The sequence below is a fragment of the Myodes glareolus genome, chromosome 4, assembly GCF_982192425.1.
Source record: "Myodes glareolus chromosome 4, mMyoGla1.1, whole genome shotgun sequence".
NCBI lineage: Eukaryota > Metazoa > Chordata > Mammalia > Rodentia > Cricetidae > Myodes > Myodes glareolus.
In genome coordinates, this window is record NC_142029.1 from 48,843,105 (window position 1) to 48,867,035 (window position 23,931).

Consider the following 23,931-nt stretch of genomic DNA (forward strand, 5'->3'; position numbering starts at 1 on the left):
TGGGGTTTCCATCCCATCCGGTACCCCAACAGCCGGCAAATCCCAAAGAGAAATTACACACAGGACTCCATAAGGTTATAAACTGATTGGCCCATTAGGTCAGGCTTTTTGTTAACTCTTATAACTTATATTAACCCATTATTTTTATCTATGTTAGCCATAATGGCTCCGTACCTTTTTTAGCTGGGCAAGTTGCATGTTGTCTCTTTGGTGGTCTGTACAGGAATGGCGAGGGAGTTTTTTTGTTTTCCAGAATTTTCCTTTTTTTATTGTATTACCTCACTTTTTGTCTGGTTTTTTTTGTCTATATTGCCTGTCTGGCCAATCAGCGTTTTATTAAAATATGATTGACAGAATTTAGACAATTTTTTGTATCATTTTTTTTTAAACAAAGGAAAATACACATTGTTGGGAATGTGGGCGTAGTATTTTAGGCTACTTTTTGTTGGTTGGGGGCGCTGATAATCTTATGGGGACCTAAGGAAAACTTAGAGTTATAATCAAGTCATGACTGGAGTATCCTGTGAGTCTTGATTATCTTAGGCAGCAGTCTTGAACCTGTTTTGGATGAAGAACTCAGACATCTGGGCCATTTATTTCTGTTGGAGATTTTTTAGGTGGCCTCCCTTGAGCAAAGATGATTTTTTTTAACTCAGAATGAATTTATAGCCTTTTATTTTTTGTGAAAACAAAAGCAAAATCTCTTCTCCAAAGTAACATACCTTTTGACTTTAGTTTTGAAGCCAAGGTATTTTTAAAATACCTATCTTGGGTTAGTTTAGCAGCATTTAAAAACAAAAGTCTTTTAGCAGCTGTTGTTCCTTTCTCAGTATTTAAACAATTTAAAGAGAGCATAATAACATACAGTATCAAGATTTTTTGTATATTTTTTATCTTTATGTTAGCTTTATTTTAACCTCTATTTTTTTATTTTGTTTTTTATCTTTTGGCTTTTTGAGACAGGTTTTTTGTATATCTTTGTCCTGGAATAACTCTGTAGACCAGGCTGTTTTTGAACTCATAGAGATCCTCCTGTCTCTGTCTCCCCAGTACTGGGCTCAAAGGTGTTTGTTACCACACCTTGAACTTACAGAGATTCACGTGTCTCTGCTTTCCCAGTGTTAGGATTAAAGGCGTGTGTTACCACACCTTGAAGTCACAGAGGTCAATCTACCTCTGTCGTCCAAGTGTTGGGATTAAAGGTGTGTACCACCACACCCAACTACTTTAGTTATCCACGTCTGGGCGCGATATGTAACATGAGGGCCGGCTTGTTGGGGTTTCCATCCCGCCCGGTACCCCAACAGCCGGCAAATCCCAAAGAGAAATTACACACAGGACTCCATAAGGTTATAAACTGATTGGCCCATTAGGTCAGGCTTTTTGTTAACTCTTATAACTTATGTTAACCCATTATTTTTATCTATGTTAGCCATAATGGCTCCGTACCTTTCTCAGCTGGGCAAGTTACATGTTGTCTCTTTGGTGGTCTGTACAGGAATGGCGAGGGAGTTTTTTTGCTTCCCAGAATTTTCCTGTTCTCATTGTATCACCTCTACTTTCTGTCTGGTTTTTTTGCCTATACTGCCTGCCTGGCCAATCAGCGTTTTATTAAAATATGATTGACAGAATTTAGACAATTTTTCCGTATCAGAGCCTGCTCTGCCACGCTGGGGAAATAGCTCAGTCAGTAAAGCGCTCGCCTCAGAGCAATGATGGCCTGAGCAGTCCCCAGAAGCTACATAAAAAGCTGGATCAGGGGCCTGGAGAATGGCACTTACTGCCCATGCAGAGGCCTCGGGTCTGGTTCTCAGTCATGGAGGCTAACAACTGTCTGTACCTCCAGTTCCAGAGGAAAGCTGATGTCCCCTCTGGCCACCACCAGATGCACATGGTATATTTACATATAGGCAAAACATGAATGAAAAATGAAGACATGGCTGTTCCTAGGTATGGTTGAGGAGAAGGTTTTTATCATGGATGAAAGGAGAAAACAGACAAAGGCTATGGAAGGGCCCAGACTGAACCGAGCCATGAGAGGAGAAAGAGGTGGGGAGTATGAGGAAGGAAGAGGAAAGGAGAGAGAAGGAGACCAAGAGAGGAACCAGGAGCCAAGAGACCGAGAGAGCACATAGCCAAAATGACTAAGTTCCATAGAGAAGAGAAGCTGAGGGAAGGGAATCTCAGGGGCTGGAGACTTTAGGCTGGGCCTGGGAGTGAGCAGTGCTGGGAAGAGCAAGGACCCTGCAGCAGGTAACTGCCTTGCTGGGAGAATCTGGCAGCCGGCATCTGTTATGGTTGTTAATAGGCATCTCAGTCACCTAACAAATCACATATATAAAATTAAAAAAATAATAAACTTTTTAAAATCTGTCCTGATGGCATGCACATATATTCCCAGTCAGAGCTGGGTGGACAGAGACCCGTGGATCCCTGGAGCTTTCAGGCCAATGTGGCCTGATGAGCCAACCCCGGGTAACAGTAAGAGACCGGATCTCAGGAAACAAAGCCAATGACGCCCAAGGAGTGACACCAAAGGCTGAGCTCTGGCTTCCACATACAAACACACACACACACACATACACACACACACACACACATAGAGGTACACCACATGTGCTCACACACACGTGTACACACACACACAGAATTACACCACATGTGCTCACACACACGTGTACACACACACACACACACACACACAGAGGTACACCACATGTGCTCACACACACGTGTACACACACACACACACACCCTGCCTCTTACAGAGACACTTGGGTTGAAGCAGGGGCTGGGCACATGGACGCATAATGAGATAAGGTGTGATCTACACTAGACTGTTCTCTTCAGTTGGAGCAGGCCCCCTGGGAGCCACAGCCCTAGGGTAGGGGACTCTATACTGACTCTCTAAGCCCATTCAGTCACAAGACAGCTCACATCTCTGAACCTCTTCTGCTCATGGATAAAGTTGGTGTATCAGTGTAATCCCCAAAGAGGGATCTCTCTGGAGTGGGGATTTGAACCCAGCTCACAGCCTCTCTGGGTAGGCCAATAGGCCAAAGGCCTGGGGACATCTGGCCCCAGGATCCCTCTGGCCAGCTGACCCCACCTGCCCTGCAGCCGACCTGTTCGACATCCTGCTGCCCATGCTCAACATCTACCAGGAGTTCGTCCGCAACCACCAGTACAGCCTCCAGATCCTAGCGCACTGCAAACAGAACCGGGACTTTGACAAGCTTCTCAAGCAATACGAGGCCAAGCCAGACTGCGAAGAGCGCACGCTGGAGACCTTCCTCACCTACCCTATGTTCCAGGTGGCTGCCATGATCTTCAAGGGAGCAGGCTAGGGCGGGGGCACTGAGGGCTCAGCTGGCAGGACACAGTCCCCAACCACCCTGGCATGTGGAGAACAAGCTGACCACCTATGTACTTGTCCACTCCAGCAGTGGGGAAGGTGAGGGGGTAGTCCCTGGAGACAGAACCGTGGGGGTCCCTAATCTTCCTGGCTATCCAGGCAGATCAGAAATGCATCCGGCTTTCCTCCTTGGCCCACTGGGTTCAAAGGACCATTCTTGCCTCTCTGTCTTGCCTTCTGTCCCTCTCCCTCATTACCCCACCTTTCTTGTCTACCATCCCTATCTCTCCCTCTTTGTCCTGGCCTTCCTCGGCTCTCTGTTCCTTTCTGTCTTTCCACCCATTCGTCATCTCTCTGGCTCTGTCCCTCCATGTCCCCCGCCACTCACAGATCCCCAGGTACATCTTGACACTCCATGAGCTGCTGGCCCACACACCTCATGAGCATGTGGAGCGCAACAGCCTGGACTATGCCAAATCCAAACTAGAGGAACTTTCCAGGTGAGTGCCTAGCCACAGGGCAGAGGGTGGGCAGGGCAGGGCTGAAAATTTCCTCAAGAGGGGATCCGAAGGAAGGCGTAACCTACCTCTCTTCGATGAAGGGGGTCCCCTGCAAACAAAAACAAGGCTGGGGGCTGGAGAGATGACTCAGAAGTCAAGAGCACCAACTGCTCTTACAGAGGTCCTGAGTTCAGTTCCCAACAACCATATGGTGGCACGCAGTCAAAACACCGTACGTAATAAATAAATAAAATTTTAAAAAAGAAAACAAGGTTGGAGACATAGCTTAGTGGACGAAGTGCTTGCCCAGCATGCATGAAGCTTTGTGATCAGTGTCCAGTACTACATAAAACCAGGCATGTTAACTTGTTAACTCCAGCACTTTCGAAATGGAGACAGGAGGACCAGAAGTCCAAATTTCAAGGCTACCCTAAAATCCATGATCCCCTGTCTCAAAACATCAAGCAAAAATTGTGATGATAAGGGCTCCCCAAGGATGGGATTCCAGGTGGCTAGCCTTCATGTGCCAGGACACTCTAGTCCTCTAGTTCAGACTCCTCACCTGGCCCTCTTTCTGTCCTATAGTCTGGGGGCGGGGTCTTCCTCTGCAAGAGCAACCAGAGGAGGGGGAGCCTTTTCATACTTCCTCAAGGTTCTGAGGAGGTGGGAAGTGATCCAGATCAGAACTGGATCCCAAAGGCAGAGCTAGTAGGACCTCTCAATGGACTGGGTGGGAGAATGAGAAAAACTAGTGATCTGTGGGGCCTTAACCAAGACGGGGTATATTAGACGGTCCAGAGCTTCCCTGGGGATCATGTGGGCCATTAAATACCCAAGTGAAAGAGACCAGAAAAAAGGGCTCTAGAGTCTGGAATTGAGAGCCATCACCAGTTCAGTGGCATCCCCTGAGATTGGCTCAGGAGTGACTTCAAGCAGGAAGACACCAGAGCCTAGGATTGAGCCTGGGTGGAGGTCACAATATGAGATGGGCCCTGGAGTCATACATAGGAGACTACGGATGAGGCGCAGGGAGGCTCAGCTTCCTGAAGCCAGCAAAAGCTAGTCAGGCGGGTCTTAACTCCAAGCTAGGCAGTAGGACAGGCAGGAGACAGGCAGGGGACAGGCTGCCTAGCCTGATCCTTCTGAGCCCCAGCTGAGTTATTGAGGCATGAAGGAGGACCAGAGTAGACACCGTATCCAGGTGTGACTGAGGAGGTGCAGAGCCAGAGGCAGAGAGAAAGGGACCTGCTCTCTGTATCTTTCATGTTCAAGAACCAAATCCTACATCTCCTCCCTCCCCAAGGGAAAAAAAGCCCTGAGGTTCTTCATCATTGAGAGATGCAGGTCCTGGAGCAAATAGGGCTGCAGATGGCCTGAGAGGCAAAGGTCATTGGTCTAAGACCTAGGTATGCATCCTACCCTTCCTTTTTCCACCTACTACCTGAACCCTCACCTGAGCCCAGCCCTAAGGGCACACTGGAGTGTTCTCTCACCCTCCCTCCACAGAATGCTGATGGCAGTGTCCTGGCAGGACAGAAACCATCAGATATCCAAGCTCTGCCTATCTGGACTAGGAAATACATCCCCTTCTGCTGACACCAGCGGTTCACCGCAACCCCAAGCCACACACTCTCTAAGGACCAGACCTCCGTTTTGCTGTTTTATCTTCAACCACTGTAACACCACTGATAACACAGTCCATCACTTCCAGTCCCTCGAGGCTTCTCAGAGAGCCTTCTAGCTGTGTGTGCACAGGGAACCCCAACTCGATCTGAAGCAGAACGTGTCCTTACCAGTTATGGGCTACTCTTGTCAAATCTGCCTGCCATTGTGGAGTTGCCCCTTTGGGCCCTTCAGAGTCAAGCATTGCTCAGCAAAGCTGAGAAATGAGAAACCTTCTCTCTGCCACTGGCCACTTCTCAAACAGGAACTGGGCATCTAAGAGACACGCATTTCTGAGAAGGAAAGGGGGAAACTGAGACTACTAGAGACTAGTGGCCATCTAGATGTCCCGGAGAGTTTGAGCTAAAATGGTAGTCCTCAACCAGGAAGAAAATAAACCGGAATGCTGATGGCCACCTCTTCCCCAGAAATCTGCACACGGGGAACTGAGTATCACTGGCGCGAGGCTTGAGTGATTTTCTCATCTTATGACCCACCCAAGCAGAGCCTGCTTCCCTGAGCTTGAACCATACATGGTCACCAGTCCTCTTGGTGACATTGGCTGTAGAATTTTAGAAATCAACAGAAAGGCATAAGATGTGATCTTCTTGAAATGAGTAGGGTATTTTCCAGAGCTCCCCCTTTCCCAAAAGTATTCGTTAAAAGCCTGGAAACCCAGCAGGGCAAAATTGCCAAAGAACACACTCCCTCCCCCCCATCTCCCCCCTCGCCACCACGCGGCAATATTTTTTTCAAAGTAATTAAATGGCGCCATCTCCTGGAGACTATGGAAGTTGCAGAAGACAGAAAGGAACAAATTCTTTTCCTCCAAGAAGGCTGAGTTAGAAGGTGGAGGCCAGCCTTTTCCCTGAGCCAACAGAATTGGCAGGAGCTCCAAAATCTCAGGTCATTCTAAGGCCCATGCAACATTAAAAGCGCATCCATACAAAGATATGGGAGAAAGATCTAGGGTGTAACTTAGTGGTAGAGCACTTGACTAGCATCCTCAAGACCCTGAGTTCAAATTCCAGCAAGGGGGGAGAAGGGCAGCCTGAGGAAAAGAATACAAGGGAAATGGACTTTGCCTGATCTATGGATGAGAATCATGTAAAATGAGACCTAAATAACAAGCAAGGGTGTCCTGGGCTCACACCTCGTCCTGGGCTGGACCTGCTGTCTATCCTACAAGGTTCAACACTGAGATATGACTGGCCTGCTTCCCAGCTGCCAATTTCCATGTCAGTTCTTCTAAAATAAGCACCCGGCTCCTTGGGCTGCCAGGGGATTAAACCAGATGGGGCCTGGGAAGTATCTTGCATACAACTGGCACTCAATAGAATCGCATCGCCTTCACCTTCCAAACTACGGGTCCCACCCCAAGGGAGAATGCAGCCTTCCCCTCCCTGGTAGTGGGACAGCACGCCTCTTATTTCCTGTCTCCCCAGGATCATGCACGATGAAGTCAGCGAGACAGAGAACATCCGGAAGAACCTGGCCATCGAGCGCATGATCATCGAGGGCTGTGAAATCCTCCTGGATACCAGCCAGACCTTCGTGCGGCAAGGTAGGGCACCTGCTCTGCATGCCCTCTGCGGAGTCCCTGGAAGAAGGGCAGCACTTGGGAGCATCCCCAGCAGACTGGCTTGCAGCTGTGACTGTGGAGTGTTCTGGTCTGCTGGGAGTGCAATAGTTATACATGGAGGCAGACTCTGTCTAGACACACACACACACACACACACGTAGATATGATTGTTTTCCACAGTTTCCCTCATGCCAAATATGAGTCTACTGCCTAGATTAGCCTCGGGCTTTTGGTTGTCAGCACTGGTCTGTTCCTTTGGGGAGAAAGTGGGAGACAGGACGAGGACAGATAGTGATCGGTCCTGGGAATGGCAAGTGTTGGGAGGCAATGGGAGGGAGGCTGCGCTCAGCGGATCTCACTGAAGAAAGTCTTCTCACCTCTGGCTCCTGCTTCCCTTGAGAGTGGGTCTGGAAGGTGTGGCCCTGTTGAGCTTCTGGTGGCTCAGAGACGTCAAGGCTGTGATGCATTTGAAGGTCACCTCCTGCAGCTCTTGAGTTCTGTGGGAAATGCATCACTGTTAGTGTGCCTCACATGGATGTCTGCCCCAGGATAGGTGTCCAGCATCCCCTCTTCCCAGCTCTGGAGTCTCTAACTAGTAAATAACCTCGTGAGAGGTTTACACTGGTCTGTACCTCAGAATTTGACCTCAGAATCAGGGGAGGGTCTGATATTCATTGTGTTTCAAGGACGGTGCCTGCATGTGGTCCCCAAGGACCCACCTGTGACACTTGAAGCCCAGAGTCAGCTTTGTCTCTGTCTCCCTGAGCTGCACTAGACATGTTCTATACCAGAAGCGTTCTCATGTAGCTTCTTCCTGCCTTTCTGAAGAAAACCCTAGAAGGAAGCCCCTCCTGGGGTGGGCAGTCCCCCCACAGACCCGGAAGCTGCTCCATCACCCAAGAGAAGCTCTTCCTCCTCCATCCTGAAGCAGGACCTGGAGCCCCTCCCAGCCCTTCCCACTTTTTAGCCACATAGCCATTTCTGACATCTTCCCTATGCACACCAGGTCTCCATAGGGCTCTAAGGTCCCCCAGGATGAAGCCAGCCTCACCCTGCAGGAGAAGATCTGTCACTAATGGGCATTCAAGATGCAGTAGACACAGAACAGGATAAGGGAGTCAAAGAAGGGGGCTTTCTGAAAGAAGCTAGGCAGTGTGGTCTAGGATGACATTTGCTATCGGGGAGAGAGCTAGCGACAGAGAAGAGAGGAGCTGAGAGCTGAGCCCAATCCAATCCATGCTGATGGACCTTGAGTACCCAATCCCTGAGGACACAGTGAAGACAATGGGGAAGGAACCTGTAGAGCACATGATGCATGAGACCACCAGAGTAGAGACAGCCGCCTACTCAATCCAGCAATGGCTTTCTACTGCAACACACCAAGGATCACATGCTCAGTCTGGGCTCAGAAGCTAAGTGCAGTGATTAATTGGTGCTATCTGCTGCGGCCAGCGCTATGCAATGTACCATGTTAATACACGAGAACGCACCTCCAGCTCCCCTTTTGTTCAGCTTAGTTGTTCAGTGCCATTTCCAGACTTCAGCTCGGCTCTCCCTTTCTTTTAGAGCTCCTCTGCTTGCCAAGACCCTGTTCCCTGGTCGGGAGGTTGTAGGGTCCTCTATAGGGCTCTCCTTATTCCCACTGGCTCTGAGACTGGGCTGGGAGGAGTGACCAGGGCATTTCAACTACCTTGTCCCATGCCTGCTCCTCAACCTTCAAGGCTGAGCCAGGGGGTCGGCATCATTGGTGTCATCTGAGGGTAGGGTCAGAGCGTCCTCACCACCACCCCTGCTCCCTCAGGTTCCCTCATCCAGGTGCCCATGTCAGAAAAGGGCAAGATCACCAGGGGGCGCCTGGGATCCCTGTCCCTTAAGAAAGAGGGGGAGCGGCAGTGCTTCCTGTTCTCCAAGCACCTCATCATCTGCACCAGAGGCTCCGGAGGGAAACTGCACCTGACCAAGGTAAGGTCATGGAGAGGAGATCAAGGCCTAGGGCTCAGGCACACTGGCTGCGCCCTCACTGCAGAGCTGGGGCTGAATGTACAAGAGGCCACTGAGGAGCTTAGGTGGGACTTTGTGAGTACATGAGCACACGCCTGTGCACAAACACACACACACACACACACACACACATACACACCGTGGTTGAGTCAAGGGTGGGAAGGAGCAGAACATCCCCTGATGTCTTCTACTGGAGAAATCATGGAAACTGGGAAGGTGGCGTCAGACCCCAGAGACTCCCACAACTGGTCAGGAGTTCCAACGAGCCCTTCGAGACACAAGTGTGAGCATATGATTGTGCAAATATGTGTGAGTGTGTCGGGGAGGGACTCTGTATGTGGTGTATGGACAGGAGGGTTGGGGAGAGTGGAGGTTCCCCTGCAACCTAGAATTAGAGCAACACATAACATCTTTCTCTGTCGTCTCCAGGCAAAGATTCTCAGACACCCACTCCTCTATCCCAGGAAGGCTTCCTTAGGTCAGGTGACCCTGGGAGGCTGCTGAACTGTTGTCACCTCATGTGCCCTCTTGTAGCACAAGCTCAGTGGCCTGACTCATCCCAGTGGGTAGAGGGGAAGAAGCATCTCTGAGCCCAGGGTTTTGCTCCTGCTGTGTACTCAACTGCACAGCCGGCTGCCCTCTTCTGAGGCGAGCCTCCTTCATGTCCCTGAGACAACTCAAATGCAGCTCTGCTGTGATGCCTGGGGCTCAAACCAAAATACTGCTCCCTAACACAACTCACTGCTGGTCCCATTGCTCTGAACCCCAACAGGCCCCAACTCTGTCACACATGTGACCCTGCAAATGTCCTTGTCCTGTGTACATTTCATCAGTCAAATAAAGATAACTGTCCCCACAGAAACACTGCATGGAGGGTCTGGCAGTGAGCTGACAGGGCCTATGAATTTGCTACGCTGGTTACAAGACCTTGTCTCTCTATGCTGCCATCTCTCCCCATACTCTGTCCATCCTGTGTGAGCAGATGGGATTTCAAATGTGAGCAGGCAGCAGCTTGGAAAGGAAGGCCCAGAAGGTGCCCTTAATTAAGTGAGAGCATCAGGGAAACCTTCCTTTGGGGACCTGGATGCCTGGTCCGTAACCTCCCGTCGAGCTATTAGATCAACCGCTGGCTTCAGGGGAATACCCTGCTTATGTTAACATGTCAACAAATTAGCAGGTTGGCTGCACATGGAGAAATTAATTTACAAATATTAAACACTCCAGTTCCAACCAAATTGTGTGTCAAGGGAAGCTTTCGGTAATTGTTAGTGCCAAGTTCCACTCCGGATGTCTCTGTCCAGGTCGGGAGGGTCAGGTCTCCCGTTCCTCAGCCGAGGGGTGAGCACAGGCAGGTTGCACTGGAGACGCTACGGCAGTTTCTGGGTCTGAGGCTGGAAGTTCATGATTTTAGGTTGTTGGTGTTTTCCTTTTATTTATTTTTGAGTTTTAAAGGGTTAGCCTGGGAGCTGGAGAGAGGACTCAGCAGTGAAGAGCCCCTGCCTCTCTTCCAGATAACTCAAGTTTGGCTCTCAGTGCTCACGTCAGATGGCTCGGTACTGCTTGTAACCCCAGCTCCAAAAGATCTGACTTCCCCCTCTGGCCTCCTTGAACAGCTGCACACATGTTACACAAACACACATGCATGCATGCACATACACATACACACAAATTAAAATAATATTTTTTTAGGAATAGCTGCTAGAAAAGGACACAGGATCCGAGCACTGCTGTGTGCGTACCAGGCAGACCCCAGACAAGTCATGTGACCTCACGAAGCCTCAGTTTCCTCATCTGCATAACAGATATGAAATCCTATTATGCTCCTCCCAGGAATGCTGAGGGAGTCCCAGTGCCTGGTACAATACATTCTCAGTAACTTAAACAGTCATTGTAAATCCTGTGGTAATGAGTTTGTCATATTACTGACAGCAAGGCCTCGAATAATGATTCCCGTGGCCTGTCCCTGCCCCAAGTGTTTTACACATATTCAATTCCTAGAATACCTCTGACACTATCACTTTCCCAGTTCACAGATCAGATAAAGGAAGTAAAACAAGCCAGTAAGGGAGTACCAGCTGGGGTGTTGCTTGGTGGTAAAGCTCCGACCTAGCGTGCAGAAGGCTGTGGGTTCCAACCTCAGCACTGCAAATAAATAAGGGAATGTCAGAGCTGGGCTGGGGCGGGGAGGCTTCTAGGACTGGTAAGCCCAGTGAAATCACAGGGCAAAGCTATTGTTCAAAAGTCCTGGGAACTTCTCGACATCACTAAAGAAGGAAGCAAGAAGCAGACCCCAGGGCCTGGGAATCCCCTCCAATGCTCTCCTCACAAGTGGCAGCCTATATAACACGAGACCATAATCCAGGCAAGTAGTTAAAAATAAATTCTGAGTTTCGTAACAAAAAAGTGGGCAGCCTGCCCAGTGTTTTTATATATAGATCAGTCATGTGGCTGGGTCTATATTAGCATCAGTTATTGCAAGACAAACACTTACTGCCTGCCCGTTGCTGTGGGTCAGGAGGTCAGGAGCGACTTCAAAGTGGTCTTGGCTCAGGGCTCAAGTTTGCAATAGCAATGTTTGCCAGGTCACAGTGTTCTAGAATCTCACCCAACCAAGGTGGTTCATTCACGGAACTGTGGGCTAAAGGCCTCAGCTCTTCTCTGTTCACATGGCACCCACTTCCCTTGAGACAGGTGGTCCAGGAGAGAGCCAGAGAGCGAGCCAGAGGCTGCGGTCCCCAGCGCCACATGCCTTCACTGCCATCTAAGCCTTTTCATTGTGCTCTGATCACAGCCCAGCCATACCTAAGAGGAAGGGGGTTGTGCTTCCACTCGGCCACAGGTTCCCTTCTCGGTGGTGTCAAAGGGAGAGGTGCCCTTTCTTTATTTCTGATAATAGGAAATGAGTTGTTGGCCTGGGCCTGAGACGAGAGACCTGAGGCTTCCTCAGGACCCCACCAAGAGCTGACCAGGTGACTTGAGCAACCACTTAACTTCTCTGACTTCATTTTCGAATCCATAAAATGGGGTTAGCAATCCATATAATGGATCCATAAAGTTGACTTGTTTCACCATGGCTAACAGGAGGGATTGCCCAAGAACAGAGGACTTCGAGGTCTTATAGATTTAGGGGTATGGTGTAATTGTCAGAGTTGCTGATGTGATGAGAGCAAGCCAGACAGGATAGATTCTGGCCCGTCTGCCCATAACCTTTACCAAGGGTGGTCTCCCTGAGAAAATCTCATGTCGGTCACTTCTGTGGATTACACACACGTATGTGGATGTGTGACTGCTTGGTGTCGATGTCCTTCCAACCCTGATGTCCTGGGACCCCTACTCTAGCACACAAACTCCTGCTGATCTTTTTCAGAATGGAGTCATATCGCTCATCGATTGCACCTTAATGGAGGAACCAGAAAACGCAGAGGAGGAAGGTCAGTGTACAAGCGGTTTATTTCTGTGCACACACACACATATATACACACACGCACGCACACACATACACACATTCATCAAGGTTGGCAGGAAGAGCAGATGATAGACCCTGACTCAGATGCAAAAAGACAAGAGAACAACTCAGACCAGGGCAGACAGCTCACAACTGTGTGTCCCCAGAGAGGAGATCTTGACCGGGTGAACTTCTTCTTTCCAGTAAACTCTCCAGAGTTCCAGGGCCTAGCATGTGTGGTGCCCTGAATTTGATCCCCAGCATCAAAAAGAGAAAAGAAACCGAGAGTTAAATATCAGTAATAAAATACCTGGGACTTACTTTCCCAGTGGGGAGCTGTAAACCAAACTTAATGTTCAGCCCAGTCTATAAAAGTTTAGATGTCAATGTTGCTTCTTGCCCCAGGTGTTAGCAGAAGGGCTGGGTTATGCAGCCCCATCTAACCCTGGCATGGCTGCCTCCCTGCTAGGAGTCTTTACTGAGTCCTGGCTCAGACCCCATTGCTACAGTGAGAGCCGTAACTTGTAATCAAGAATCTGTGTGCCTGTAAATGACTTGGGTATGCCAGATTCTCCATTCTCCCCTGTTTGAAATGGTGACTCTCACCTACCCAAACATCATAAAACACCATGGCTCTAAAAGAGGCAGCCAGTGGCTGAGCCTCTGTGTCTAAGTCAGGGACCTGAGATCCTTACCTGGCTCACAAGCCCCACATTCACCCTGCTAACTTCATATTTTGTCACTGGAAAAAGCCAAAGGAACTGCCCCGGACATAGACCACTTGGATTTTAAGATCGGGGTGGAGCCAAAGGATTCCCCACCCTTCACAGTCATCCTGGTGGCCTCATCCAGGCAGGAGAAGGCAGCGTGGACCAGTGACATCAGCCAGGTGAGCAGCACTGCCTGTTTCTCGGAGCACATTGTTGCTTCATGCTTGACCTTGTGGGGGACCTAGATGGGCAGGGCATAGCAGGCTGGTTCTATTAGAGAAGACCAGGTCCCAGCCCAGATTGAGTCAGCCAATACATACCATTTGCAATGTGGTTTTAAACCCTTAAACATGCCGGACTCTACTTCCTGCTCCCCAGACTTGTGAATGGCAGGCACTTCAGTCTGATCTCCAGGGGCTTAAATGCACACACACAAAATGTCTTGGTGGTACCTACCATCCAAGAACGTTAGATACGGCAGAGCTTGAGGAGAGAACTTCACAGCCCTGAGACACTTGAGCACCTAGTCCAGAGAACCAGGGCAGGCTCCTGAAGTCCAAGCCAGCATCATGTGCCAGAGAAAGATGGAGTTTTGTCCTTTGCCTGTTGCAAGCAGTCGTTGTCCCCCTGTCCCACCCCTATTTCACCATTAAGCAGGAAGCCTTGGCTTCTCCTGGAAAGTCAGCAGCCCATGACTTTGGGCACTGGAAGTACAGGAGGTGGGAAGTTGAGTAACAAGGCTGTCAGCTGCTCCTAGCTTGTGCTCCAGAAGGCAAAGAGCAGTACCATAAAGGTGGGAGCCAGGGCCCAGGGTGTCTGCCTGTGGCCATCCTCTCTGCAGGGCTGCGTGGGGGTATTAGGAGAGCCGCTGGCAACAGAAAGGGACAGATATGGCTGGCTTTCCTCCCTGTGCCTCAGGAGGGGAGGGCAGAGTACCCAGTGTGCCTAGAGAGTCTCCCTCACCAGTTCCCTACCTGCTTACCTCTGTGCTCTGCTTCAAAGCACGCTTTGACCTCCAGCACTGAAGAAAAAAAAAAATAAAAAAAGAACTGAAAGAACATTCCAGATAAAGAGTGATAGTAAAACACCAAGGATTTACTTTCATATTGTGGAACTCTGAATTGAACTGAATGCCCAGGCAGTCCATAAAGCTGCAGATATCAACATTGCTTGGTCGAGGGGACGTCGGGTGGCTAGGCCTTCTGGCAACCTGCTCCTCTCGGATCCACTGAGAACCAAGGCAGTATGGGATTGTACACAGTGTAAATCTACTCTTCTGAGTTTCACCCCCTCCCCGCCAAAAAAAAAAAAAAAAGCCAGCATGCCCTGAAAAAATGGAGAACTCAAACCCAGCCTTTTCCTGCCCCCAGGGAGCGGTAGCCATCAAAGGTGCTGGCTGTTCAGATACCTTTGCCCTTAGCAGCATTGCTGATGTCCCTGAGTAGGGGTCACCCAGTCCCTTCCCTTCAAAAGCCATCCTGGCAGCTTCCTGAGGTCCTCAGCTGTCTCCACAGCACTCTGTCTGGAGTTGCTGGCAGGATGGGCAAGAAAGAGAGTCTCTGCATGGAGGAGAGACCAGGCTGAAAACACAAATGGCAGAAACCTCCCCCTGTGTGCATCCTCCTTTGGGGGCCCGGTTTTGACGTAGGGACTGAGCCTGGGAGTCCTGTCACCCTCTGTCTCACGGCTTCCTCTTCTCCGTGCCCTTAGCACTGGCCTCCACTCACACACAACCTCAGAGCTATAGATTCTGTGATATGCTTGGAGCTCCCCAAAACCTTGTTCCAGGAGGGTCCCCTCCACAGCAGAAATGTTAAGCCCAGGGTAGAGATCCAGAAGGTGAAAAGAGGTAGCCCCTCCTCTGAGATTAATTTTCTATATTTGGTTGGGTTTTGTTTTTGTTTGAGCCTCACTATGTAGCCCAGGCTAGTCTCAAACGTGCAGTCCTCCTGCCTCCTAAATGCACTCCCCATGTATAGACTGGGAATGTAGAAACCACCTCCAGCACCACAGCGCTGGTATGCGGGTCAGGGGACGATTTACACAGAGGACACATGTACTACTATACACACTGCTGCAGAGGCTTGCTAGGCAGCCTCCCAGAGAGCTCAGAGCATGGTGGGGCAACCTCATCCTTGACACTGGCCTCAAAGGATACAGCGGAGTGGCCAGAGTCTGATGCATCCTCCTGGCAAACACCCAAGTAAAGCAGGGGTCGTTAAAGCCATCTAGGAAGACAGAGAAACAGACTCAAGAAGGTCAAGTCAGTCCCTCCAGGTCACTTGACTTCCAGGATTCGAATGATGGTGTGTTAGTATTGCCCTTGCCTGGACAGTGTCCTTGACGCCTGAGGACCCTGTGTGCAGGCTGGGAGAGTTTCAGGTGGGTCGGAGATCTGGTACAGGGATTGAGTTCTGAGCCCCGGATCCCCTCTGTTTCCAGTGTGTAGATAATATCCGGTGCAATGGACTCATGATGAATGCATTTGAAGAAAACTCCAAGGTCACGGTGCCGCAGATGATCAAGTAAGTGCCCTTAACCTGCCTGCGCTCCAGAAGCTAAGCACCAGCCAGAGACAGCTAGCTAGGGCCTGAGCAGGGTCAGCCCTGGGGCTCAAGGGAGGGTTCCGCGGTGGACGGTTGGAATGTCTGCTTCAGGTTTTGAGTGAAGGTTTGAACAGTAGCTTTTGTCCTGGTTGGTCAACTTTGCACGCGTTGCCTTTTTTAAAATAAATTTGTATTTGCATGTTGGTTTTTTTTTACGTTGAGCTATTTAAAATATAATTTTAGGAATGAAATTTTCACTTACTGTTTCTTAAGAATTTTTTTTCTAATTATAAAATAAATACATAGAACATTTCAAAACTACATAAAAAACCTAATGGCCGGGAGCAGCTGCCGGGCCAGTGCATCTATTTGAGTAGTCCCTCAGGACAAGGGGATAGTGTCCTGCTGGACACAGTTTTCCCAGTCAATGGTCCCTTGTAGCCCAGCTTCCATAATCTGACTGAAGCATCTTTCCTCCAGTGACTCCCACCTGACAGGACGCCTCCCTTTCCCTCCTCCCCCAACCCTGCAGCACATTGGCTGTCTGGCTGCCATCTCAACCTGTGATTCCCAAACCTGATAACGTCACCGGATACCTCCCAGGACCCCACTGCCCACTGGCCTGTGTCTAGATGACTATGGCTGCTATTTGATATGAATCTCTGCTGTTCCCAGTGAGTGCCCTGGGACAGTGCGTACCACAGGACTGAGTATCTGAAAGATGCTTTTAGTTTATTCATTCCAAATGCACAGTCATCCTCAAGTCTCTTTTAGGTCCTAATTGGAGGTTACACTTTGACAATTTAAACAGAGACAGGAGACTGCAAGTCTGGCTGTTTGGGCAGATGGGAGATTTACACAGCAAAGATATCGCCACGATTATTTCTCCAGTGCAACAGTATTGTTCTTTTTGAATAGTTGCTGACTGGGGTCATCTTGCTCACCTGTCAGAATTATGTTTTATGGTGTACTGGGTCATAATGAGAGTTGTCACTTGTGTTGCCCACCTGAGTTGCTCCTTAGGTCTGAACTTAATGCCTGATTATAAGTTGGGGGTGTCTTCTTTGAGATAGGAATGAAGCCTCATTGCATGTCAATCCTGGTGAGCAAACATCGATTGAAGTGTTTTCCCAGCAATGCTAAACTTGAATTATCTCTAGCAAGTCTGGTTAGTGTAACACTTATCTTTTAGGTATTGGGGAGGCACTGCACCTTAGTTAGCTTAATTCTACTTTGTGTGACTTAATGTCTCCTAAGCAAGTTTATTAGTAAATCCTTTATACCATCAATTTTATTACTGCAAGTTCTCCTACACCATGGGGGTAAGCAGAGACAGCTTCAGGTGTGCCAGGTCCCTTAAACTTCTCTGAAACTGGTCAGCGATCATTCCCTTCACCACTGCATTGCTGAATGACCAGAGGCGATAGCAATGGGACCAGTAGGAAGAGCTGTCCAGTGACCCAAGGAGACCCAGTGAAATGCCACTATGGAGAGTCAGGTGGGTGCCAACCAACAGTTTGTGTGGTACCAGAAGGGTGCAAGGGATGGATATGGGCCTGATTCACTTGGCACAGTTGAACAAGGCTTCCCTGAAAAAGGAACCCAGAGCTGATATTGAAGGCCAGTTGCAGTTTATTAAATCGAAAGGTATTCTGGGGAAAAGGAACAATGTGAGTGTTTGCACAAAGGCAGGCCAGTGCAATGTGTTTGTGAAATGATGAATAATCCCATTGGGGTTATGGGACTTAGACTGGCACGAAGGCAGTAACCCGAGCAAGCTCTGTTCTCCAGACACCTGATTAGACCAATTATCCCATAGGCTTTGGAGCAGACAGGCCAGGGATAGATTAAGATGTTTTACCCTAGAGTTTGGGGAGTCCATTTGGAACACATATTAAGAAGCATGGATGGGAGTGCAGAAAAGGAACAGGAGGTTAGGGTAGCTTAGGGTCACGTGCCAGCCCCACATTAGCTGAGCTACAGAGTGCTCTCCTGCCCTGCTCCTCCCCCATGCTGTGTCAGCCTTCCCTGCGGCATAGACTAGAGTGAAAGTTAGATGAGAAGGCCCAGCCTTTAGAAGGCTCTTGGGTTTGTGGTACACACTTGCGTTCTCTCAGATGTAAAACAGCACACATGACCGACCACAGCTGAGCATGCTGGTTAACCTAACCAACAGCTGTGATGTCGTCTGCATGTAGGTGTCTGCCTTAAGACTTCATGGATATTGAACATCACTTGTGCCTCACGTATCTTAAGCGTACCATGGATTTGGCGCCCTTGTGGTCTGTTGATCCTTTTCCTGCTTTCATTATACAGATGCTGTAGTTTATATGTGTATCTGCTACGTTTAGGAGAAATTCCTATGCTTAATTTCACTTCTCATTTCTCTGAGCTTTATATAGCACAGTCAGACTTTATTAACTAACATGGCGGTCTATACCATGTGGTGAACGATGGGGCTGGTGAGGGATGCGGGACTCAGTTAGCAACGCTGCATCTGGCAAGCTATTGGGTTTTATTCTGTAGGTGGTACGGTTGTACCCCAAGGGTATCAGCCCCACCCCCTTGGTGGCACTCTGGTAGAGTACTTGGGTACAATGGTATCCGCTGGAAAAAGGCAATGGACTGAGCTGGGGACTTGGTGCCAGCAGGTTTCTAAAATGATCCATGTCCTACAGCGAAGCTGAGTCAGAAGACCTTCCCTCTGCTTCTCTGAGATGGTCTCTTTTGTGCTGTTGTCTCTGGAAGCCTTGTGGTTTAGTCTACATACTATGGGTTGAACCCGTTTATCCAGCTTCCCCTCTGGTCCATGCAGCAGGGAAGGCTGATGTAGGTAGGGAAAAGAGAGACAAAAGGGCAGTGGATAGCCAGTTACGAGGACTGCCATTTGTCTACAGGTTACCCTAATCTGCCATTCCATCTCTCCACCTTCTAGATTCACCCCCTGCTCATTGGAGACTCTTGGGAAAAGATTTATTGATATTTCAAATCCCCATATTTCCAGAGAAAGAATTTGGGGCCTTATACACGCTTGGCAAGTACTCTACTTGCCCAGCAAATCACCAGCTCTTCAAAAAAATTGCCTTAGACATGGTACACATGAGAAAATGAGTCCATTTGCTCAGTTCCTCAGAGCTCTGTCTGTATCCTGGAGTGGGAAACACCCTCTGCAGAGCCAGTGAATTAAGAGCCAGGGCTCCCTTACAGCTTCCTGTGTTCCACGTACCATGCCAGGCCTCTTAATTGGTTCATCCATTCCACTCTCACAAAAGCTTTGTGGACGGCCTTTTTTTCCAGTTCACAGATGAGGAGACTGAGAAGTGGAGAATAGGCGTTGTCTAGGAAACAAGAGCCAAGCTGGCATCAAGCTGTGTCCTTCACACTGGCCCCAAGGATGCCATTATGATTTGAATGTGGTGCCCCCGTTATTTCATGTGTTTCAATACTTAGTACCCCACTGGTAACACGATTCTGAGAAACTGTAGAGCCTTTAAAGGGCTGAACCCAGTTGGTGGAAATGAATCCCTAGAGGGCAAAAGAGCTTGAGAGTTATAACCAGGTCCCGCTTCTGGATTCATGCAGATGTAAGCCAGCAGTGCCTTGATTCATGCCACCACCTAGTCCCTACCCTCTGGTGGCCTGAAAATATCTGTTCCCTTAAGTCACTGCAGTCACAGCAGTGAGAAAAGTAACCATTGCTGGCATAAGCCTGTTCTCCCCTCAGCGGTCAGGACGGGCTGAACTCCTCTTCCTGTGGCTTCTTTTTTCTCTGGGACTTCATTATGATAAGATTTTAAAGCTTATCCATTCGATAGGAGCTTATATTTATTTGTTCATTTATACACTCCTCTAGTAACAGCCCACCAGAAACACAGAGGTCTAAGGCAGCTGCTAGCTGCCAGTGAAAACAACTACAAAGATACGGCCTCCAGTGTATAGGGAACGCAGGCATACAGACTCCAGTGTGTAGGGAACACAGGCACACGGCCTCCAGTGGATAGGGAACGCAGGCATACAGACTCCAGTGTGTAGGGAACACAGGCACACGGCCTCCAGTGGATAGGGAATGCAGGCACACGGCCTCTAGTGTATAGGGAACGCAGGCCAATGAAAATAAGGAAGGAAGGAAAATCAAGTAAAGACTGCCTCTCACTCTCAGATTTTTCAGTTGTCAAAGTTAGAAAAGAAACATGATTATGAACAACAAAACCCAGCTTTAGAGTCATTGCTTAAGCTTCAATATTCCCCAACCCGTTGCTCTTAAATTGAGTCTGATGTGGTTCAGCATCCAGTTAGCACCGCAGGGTATAACAGCCTTTGGGGCTGTTGATTCCCACCAAGCCCAGAAGACACCATTGAGGCTGGGTTCATACACAGTTTCGATGCACAGATCCTTGCTCAGTTCTCTATCCCCTTGTGGCCTGGGCGATGACTCTTATCCTCACATCCTGGCAACCCAGAGAGGAGTTTTGGAAGGTCCTAGAAAACGCTATAGGTAGGTCTTGCCTGGGACAGATTCCCACCGATACAGTGATCACCTTGGCCAGAGGCAAAGGCATCAGTGAGTCCAACTCAGGTTACCGGACAGGCGCTGAAGGCTTCTTTTTCCATCAGTGGATTAAAAGTCCAGCTGACACTAATGCTCAAGGAGTAACCAAGGTGAGGTCAAGGTGGAATGCCCTATGCTACAAAAGCTAGGGAAATGGAAGAGACATACGCCCCTGAACTGTCCGTTCACACTGACCTGTAAGTTAGAAGTTCATGATGAGAAGCTTCACAAAGCCAACTTCGTCAGTAATAGCTTTGGGAGCTAGGAGAAGGGTGGTCTCAATAGGCCAACTGCACTGAAGACTTTCTAGTCCAGGAGGTTTTTTAAATAACTGTTGGTTAGTTTGTAGCCAAAGGTAGAATTTTCACATTTAGTAAAAAAGTAAAGGCGGGGGCAGGGTGGCAGGAGGTTGGGGGGAGTCAAGCAGGGCACACAACATCGCCCCAGCACTTGAGACAGAAAGATTTTAAACTCTACACAAGGCAACACTGCCCAAACTAGAAAGGGAAGGGAAGAGATGGGGAAGGGAAGAGGAAAAACATATGGGGGGCATCACATTCAGCTACTTGTTATCTCGAGGGGCTTAAGTCCTTGCTTCGTTCTCCATTTGGAACGGTCACTGAGGACTTGCCTATGACTACATAGAGCCTGGTGGAAAGGGCTCGTTCTAGAGTGTCCCCGGGGTATTACATCGGGGACAGCACTTTGCACTTAGTCTGAAGAGCAGAAGTCACAACAGTAGTACACTGGACTTGAAGACCAGGATAGAAAGACCTGCCATCCCCTTCTGCTGGAGGGCAGGCTTTTCCCTCACGGTCCCTCTCTGAAATGCGTAGCCTTCCTTCATGGGTCCCAAATTGACACAATGATGTCATTCAGCTTCCCATCCAGTAGACCAGGTTTCTGTGAAAAACCAAGAGACTAGTCTCCAAACTCCAGAGACACCTCGAGGCAGCCCAAACAGCAGCTGATCTCCTAGTTTCTCTTCACTCGGAATGCCGGAATTTCCCTTTTATCTTTCCCCCCACCCCATATTACCTTTTTCTTCCCCACTATGTAGCCCTGATTGGTCTAAAACTTACTATGTAGACCAGGCTGACCTTGAATTCAGAGAGATCTGCCTCACTGCTTCCCAAGTGCTGAGTGGGCACCACCTCACCTGGCCCGACTTATTTTTTTAATTGAGATCATTCATATAGCATAAATTTCTCTACTTTAAAAGGTACAAGTCAGTAGATTTAAGAGTACTCACTATGTTGTAAAGCTGACTCCAGCTCCTGTTTCTAAGACACTACCGTCACCACTCGGCAAGGAAAGAGATGGTACACATGTGGACAGTTGGTCCCAATGCACCCACCCAGCACCTGCCATCCACCAAACTGCTTCCTGTTACTGATCTGTCTGTACTGTGCTCTTTTATAAACGGAACAATGGCATGAATGGCCTGTTTCAGTTAGCGTAATGTCTTCAAGGCTTATTCATGTTGTAGTGTGTGTCGGTGTTTCATTTCTTTTCATGGTTGAGTAACATCACACCGTATTTGATTTGTCCATTCATCTGCTGGTAGACATCCCGGGGTTGTTTCCAGTCTGCTCTATTATGAACAACGCTGCTGTAGACATAAATATGCATATTTTATGTGAATAGAATTCTTGTGTGCTGGGAATTTGGAAACACATTTTTAAAAGCTTGTTATATTTTTCCAGTACTTTTGGGCGTTGGTGCTGTATACTGCAGGGTTTTAGAAACCTGGGGGAAAGAGTTACGGCTGTTTCTTGGTGTTATCCTTCTGAAGTCTCCCTTGACCATTTAGTACAACTGTTTCTGACTGGGAGGTGCAGGGTGCCTTAGGGGTAGTCCCAGCCCTCATCTGGGGAAGAGATGCCATGGACCCAAACAACCTTAGACATACGTCATCTTTTCCTGCTCCCTTGGTCCTCAGGTCCAACGCCTCCTTACGTTGTGGTGATGTTGGCATTTGCACACATGTCACCTCTTCCTGCTCCCTCCCTCCACAGGTCCGATGCCTCCTTATATTGTGATGATGTTGACATCCGCTTCAGCAAAACCATGAATTCCTGTAAAGTGCTGCAGATCCGGTACGCCAGTGTGGAGCGGCTGTTGGAGCGGCTGACAGACCTCCGCTTCCTGAGTATCGACTTCCTCAACACCTTCCTGCACTCCTACCGTGTCTTCACCACTGCTGTGGTGGTCCTAGACAAGCTAATCACCATCTACAAGAAGCCCATCAGTGCCATCCCTGCCAGGTGCATACATGCCCCGTGCCCTCAGCTTCTACAAGAATCCCTGGGTTCTGGCAAGATGACTTAGTGGGTAAAGGTGCCCACTGCCAAGCCTGACAACCTAAGCTCAACTGGAACCAGCGTGGTGGAAGGAGGGAACTCACTCCTGCAAGATGTCCTCTGACTTCCACGTTCACTCTATGACCTGAACATTCCCAGACACACACACACAGAGGCACACACGCACACACACACACACACACACACACTCACTCACACACACACACACACACACACACACAAACACAAATACATTAACCAATTATATGTGAAAATATTTTTAAAGGACTCCCATCAGCACCATTCCCTAGTAAGTGCACCCCCTCCCAAACCTACAGATCTTCCAGGCCAAAGAGATCCCAGGAGAAGAGGCTGTCCCCAAAGCAAGGTGTGGTGGCACACAGCATTCCCAGACCACAGAGGGAGTACATTCCAAGTTTGCTTTTTTCCAAAGGAAACTGGACATGGTGTTACAAGCCTATCACCCTAAGGCTCTGAAGCTATGAGTTGGAAAAGCAGCAACACCAGGTCATCCTCAGTCATACAACCTGTTAGAGGTCTGTTTGGGAGGACTCCATTCTGTAGGGAGGGATCACTCTGCTCTCCCTCCCTTCCCCAAAGTCCAGAGGCCCTAGAGGCCTGGCCTTTACAGAAAGATGGATGGAAGGAAGAGAGCTAGGCAGGAAGGTACTCCTGCTCTATGTATACCCATCATGCTTTGAAGAGAAGGGGCGCCCTTCAGTATGTTCAAGGTACAAGCCTCAGTGGACAGGATCCTTTAGCCACCTTGGCTTTGAGGCCATCTTTCGGTGCCTTCCTCACTGAAGCTCGGCTCTCCAGTGCATAAGGTAGGGCCCAGAAAAGTCAAGAGACTTTCCACAAAGATGGCCTTCAATGCAGGCCTGGCCTTCGGATTCCTAAGGCACTGCACTTCCACCCCCTTGAAACCCAGTGGATACACAAAACCTCTCAGGTGCCATGGCATAGACACTGGGTTTAGAGCCAGAGGCGTTAGAAGAGTCACCTGTCTTTCCCTAAGCCTCTGCTTCCTCGGCCACAAAGCATCCTTTAGGACTACTGTGTAGACAAGGGCAGAACTTGCAGCTAAGAGCAACCTCGTGTGGATGGATAAAGGCTCTACAAAGGCCACCGTCAGGAGGCTTAGTACCTCAGGAAGGAGACAGAGGTAGCAACATCAGATAGAAGTACCCCACCACCACCAATTGCCCAGCCTATTCAAAGCCTGTGGATATAGACATTTGTCCCCAAGCCCTTCAA

General features: G+C 49.0%; 1 protein-coding gene across 2 annotated transcripts in view; it reads left to right on the forward strand.

Annotated features, from left to right (window-relative positions):
* The window catches only part of Rasgrf1 (Ras protein specific guanine nucleotide releasing factor 1), a 108,982-nt gene that overhangs the window by 51,428 nt on the left and 33,623 nt on the right, over positions 1-23,931 (forward strand). For both annotated transcript variants that reach the window (XM_087905467.1, XM_087905466.1), the window contains 8 exons: positions 3,121-3,314; positions 3,746-3,855; positions 6,963-7,081; positions 8,901-9,061; positions 12,468-12,531; positions 13,298-13,434; positions 15,698-15,780; positions 22,369-22,617. In XM_087905467.1, coding sequence (XP_087761593.1) covers positions 3,121-3,314; positions 3,746-3,855; positions 6,963-7,081; positions 8,901-9,061; positions 12,468-12,531; positions 13,298-13,434; positions 15,698-15,780; positions 22,369-22,617 — 1,117 coding nt within the window. The remainder of the gene's footprint in view (positions 1-3,120; positions 3,315-3,745; positions 3,856-6,962; positions 7,082-8,900; positions 9,062-12,467; positions 12,532-13,297; positions 13,435-15,697; positions 15,781-22,368; positions 22,618-23,931) is intronic.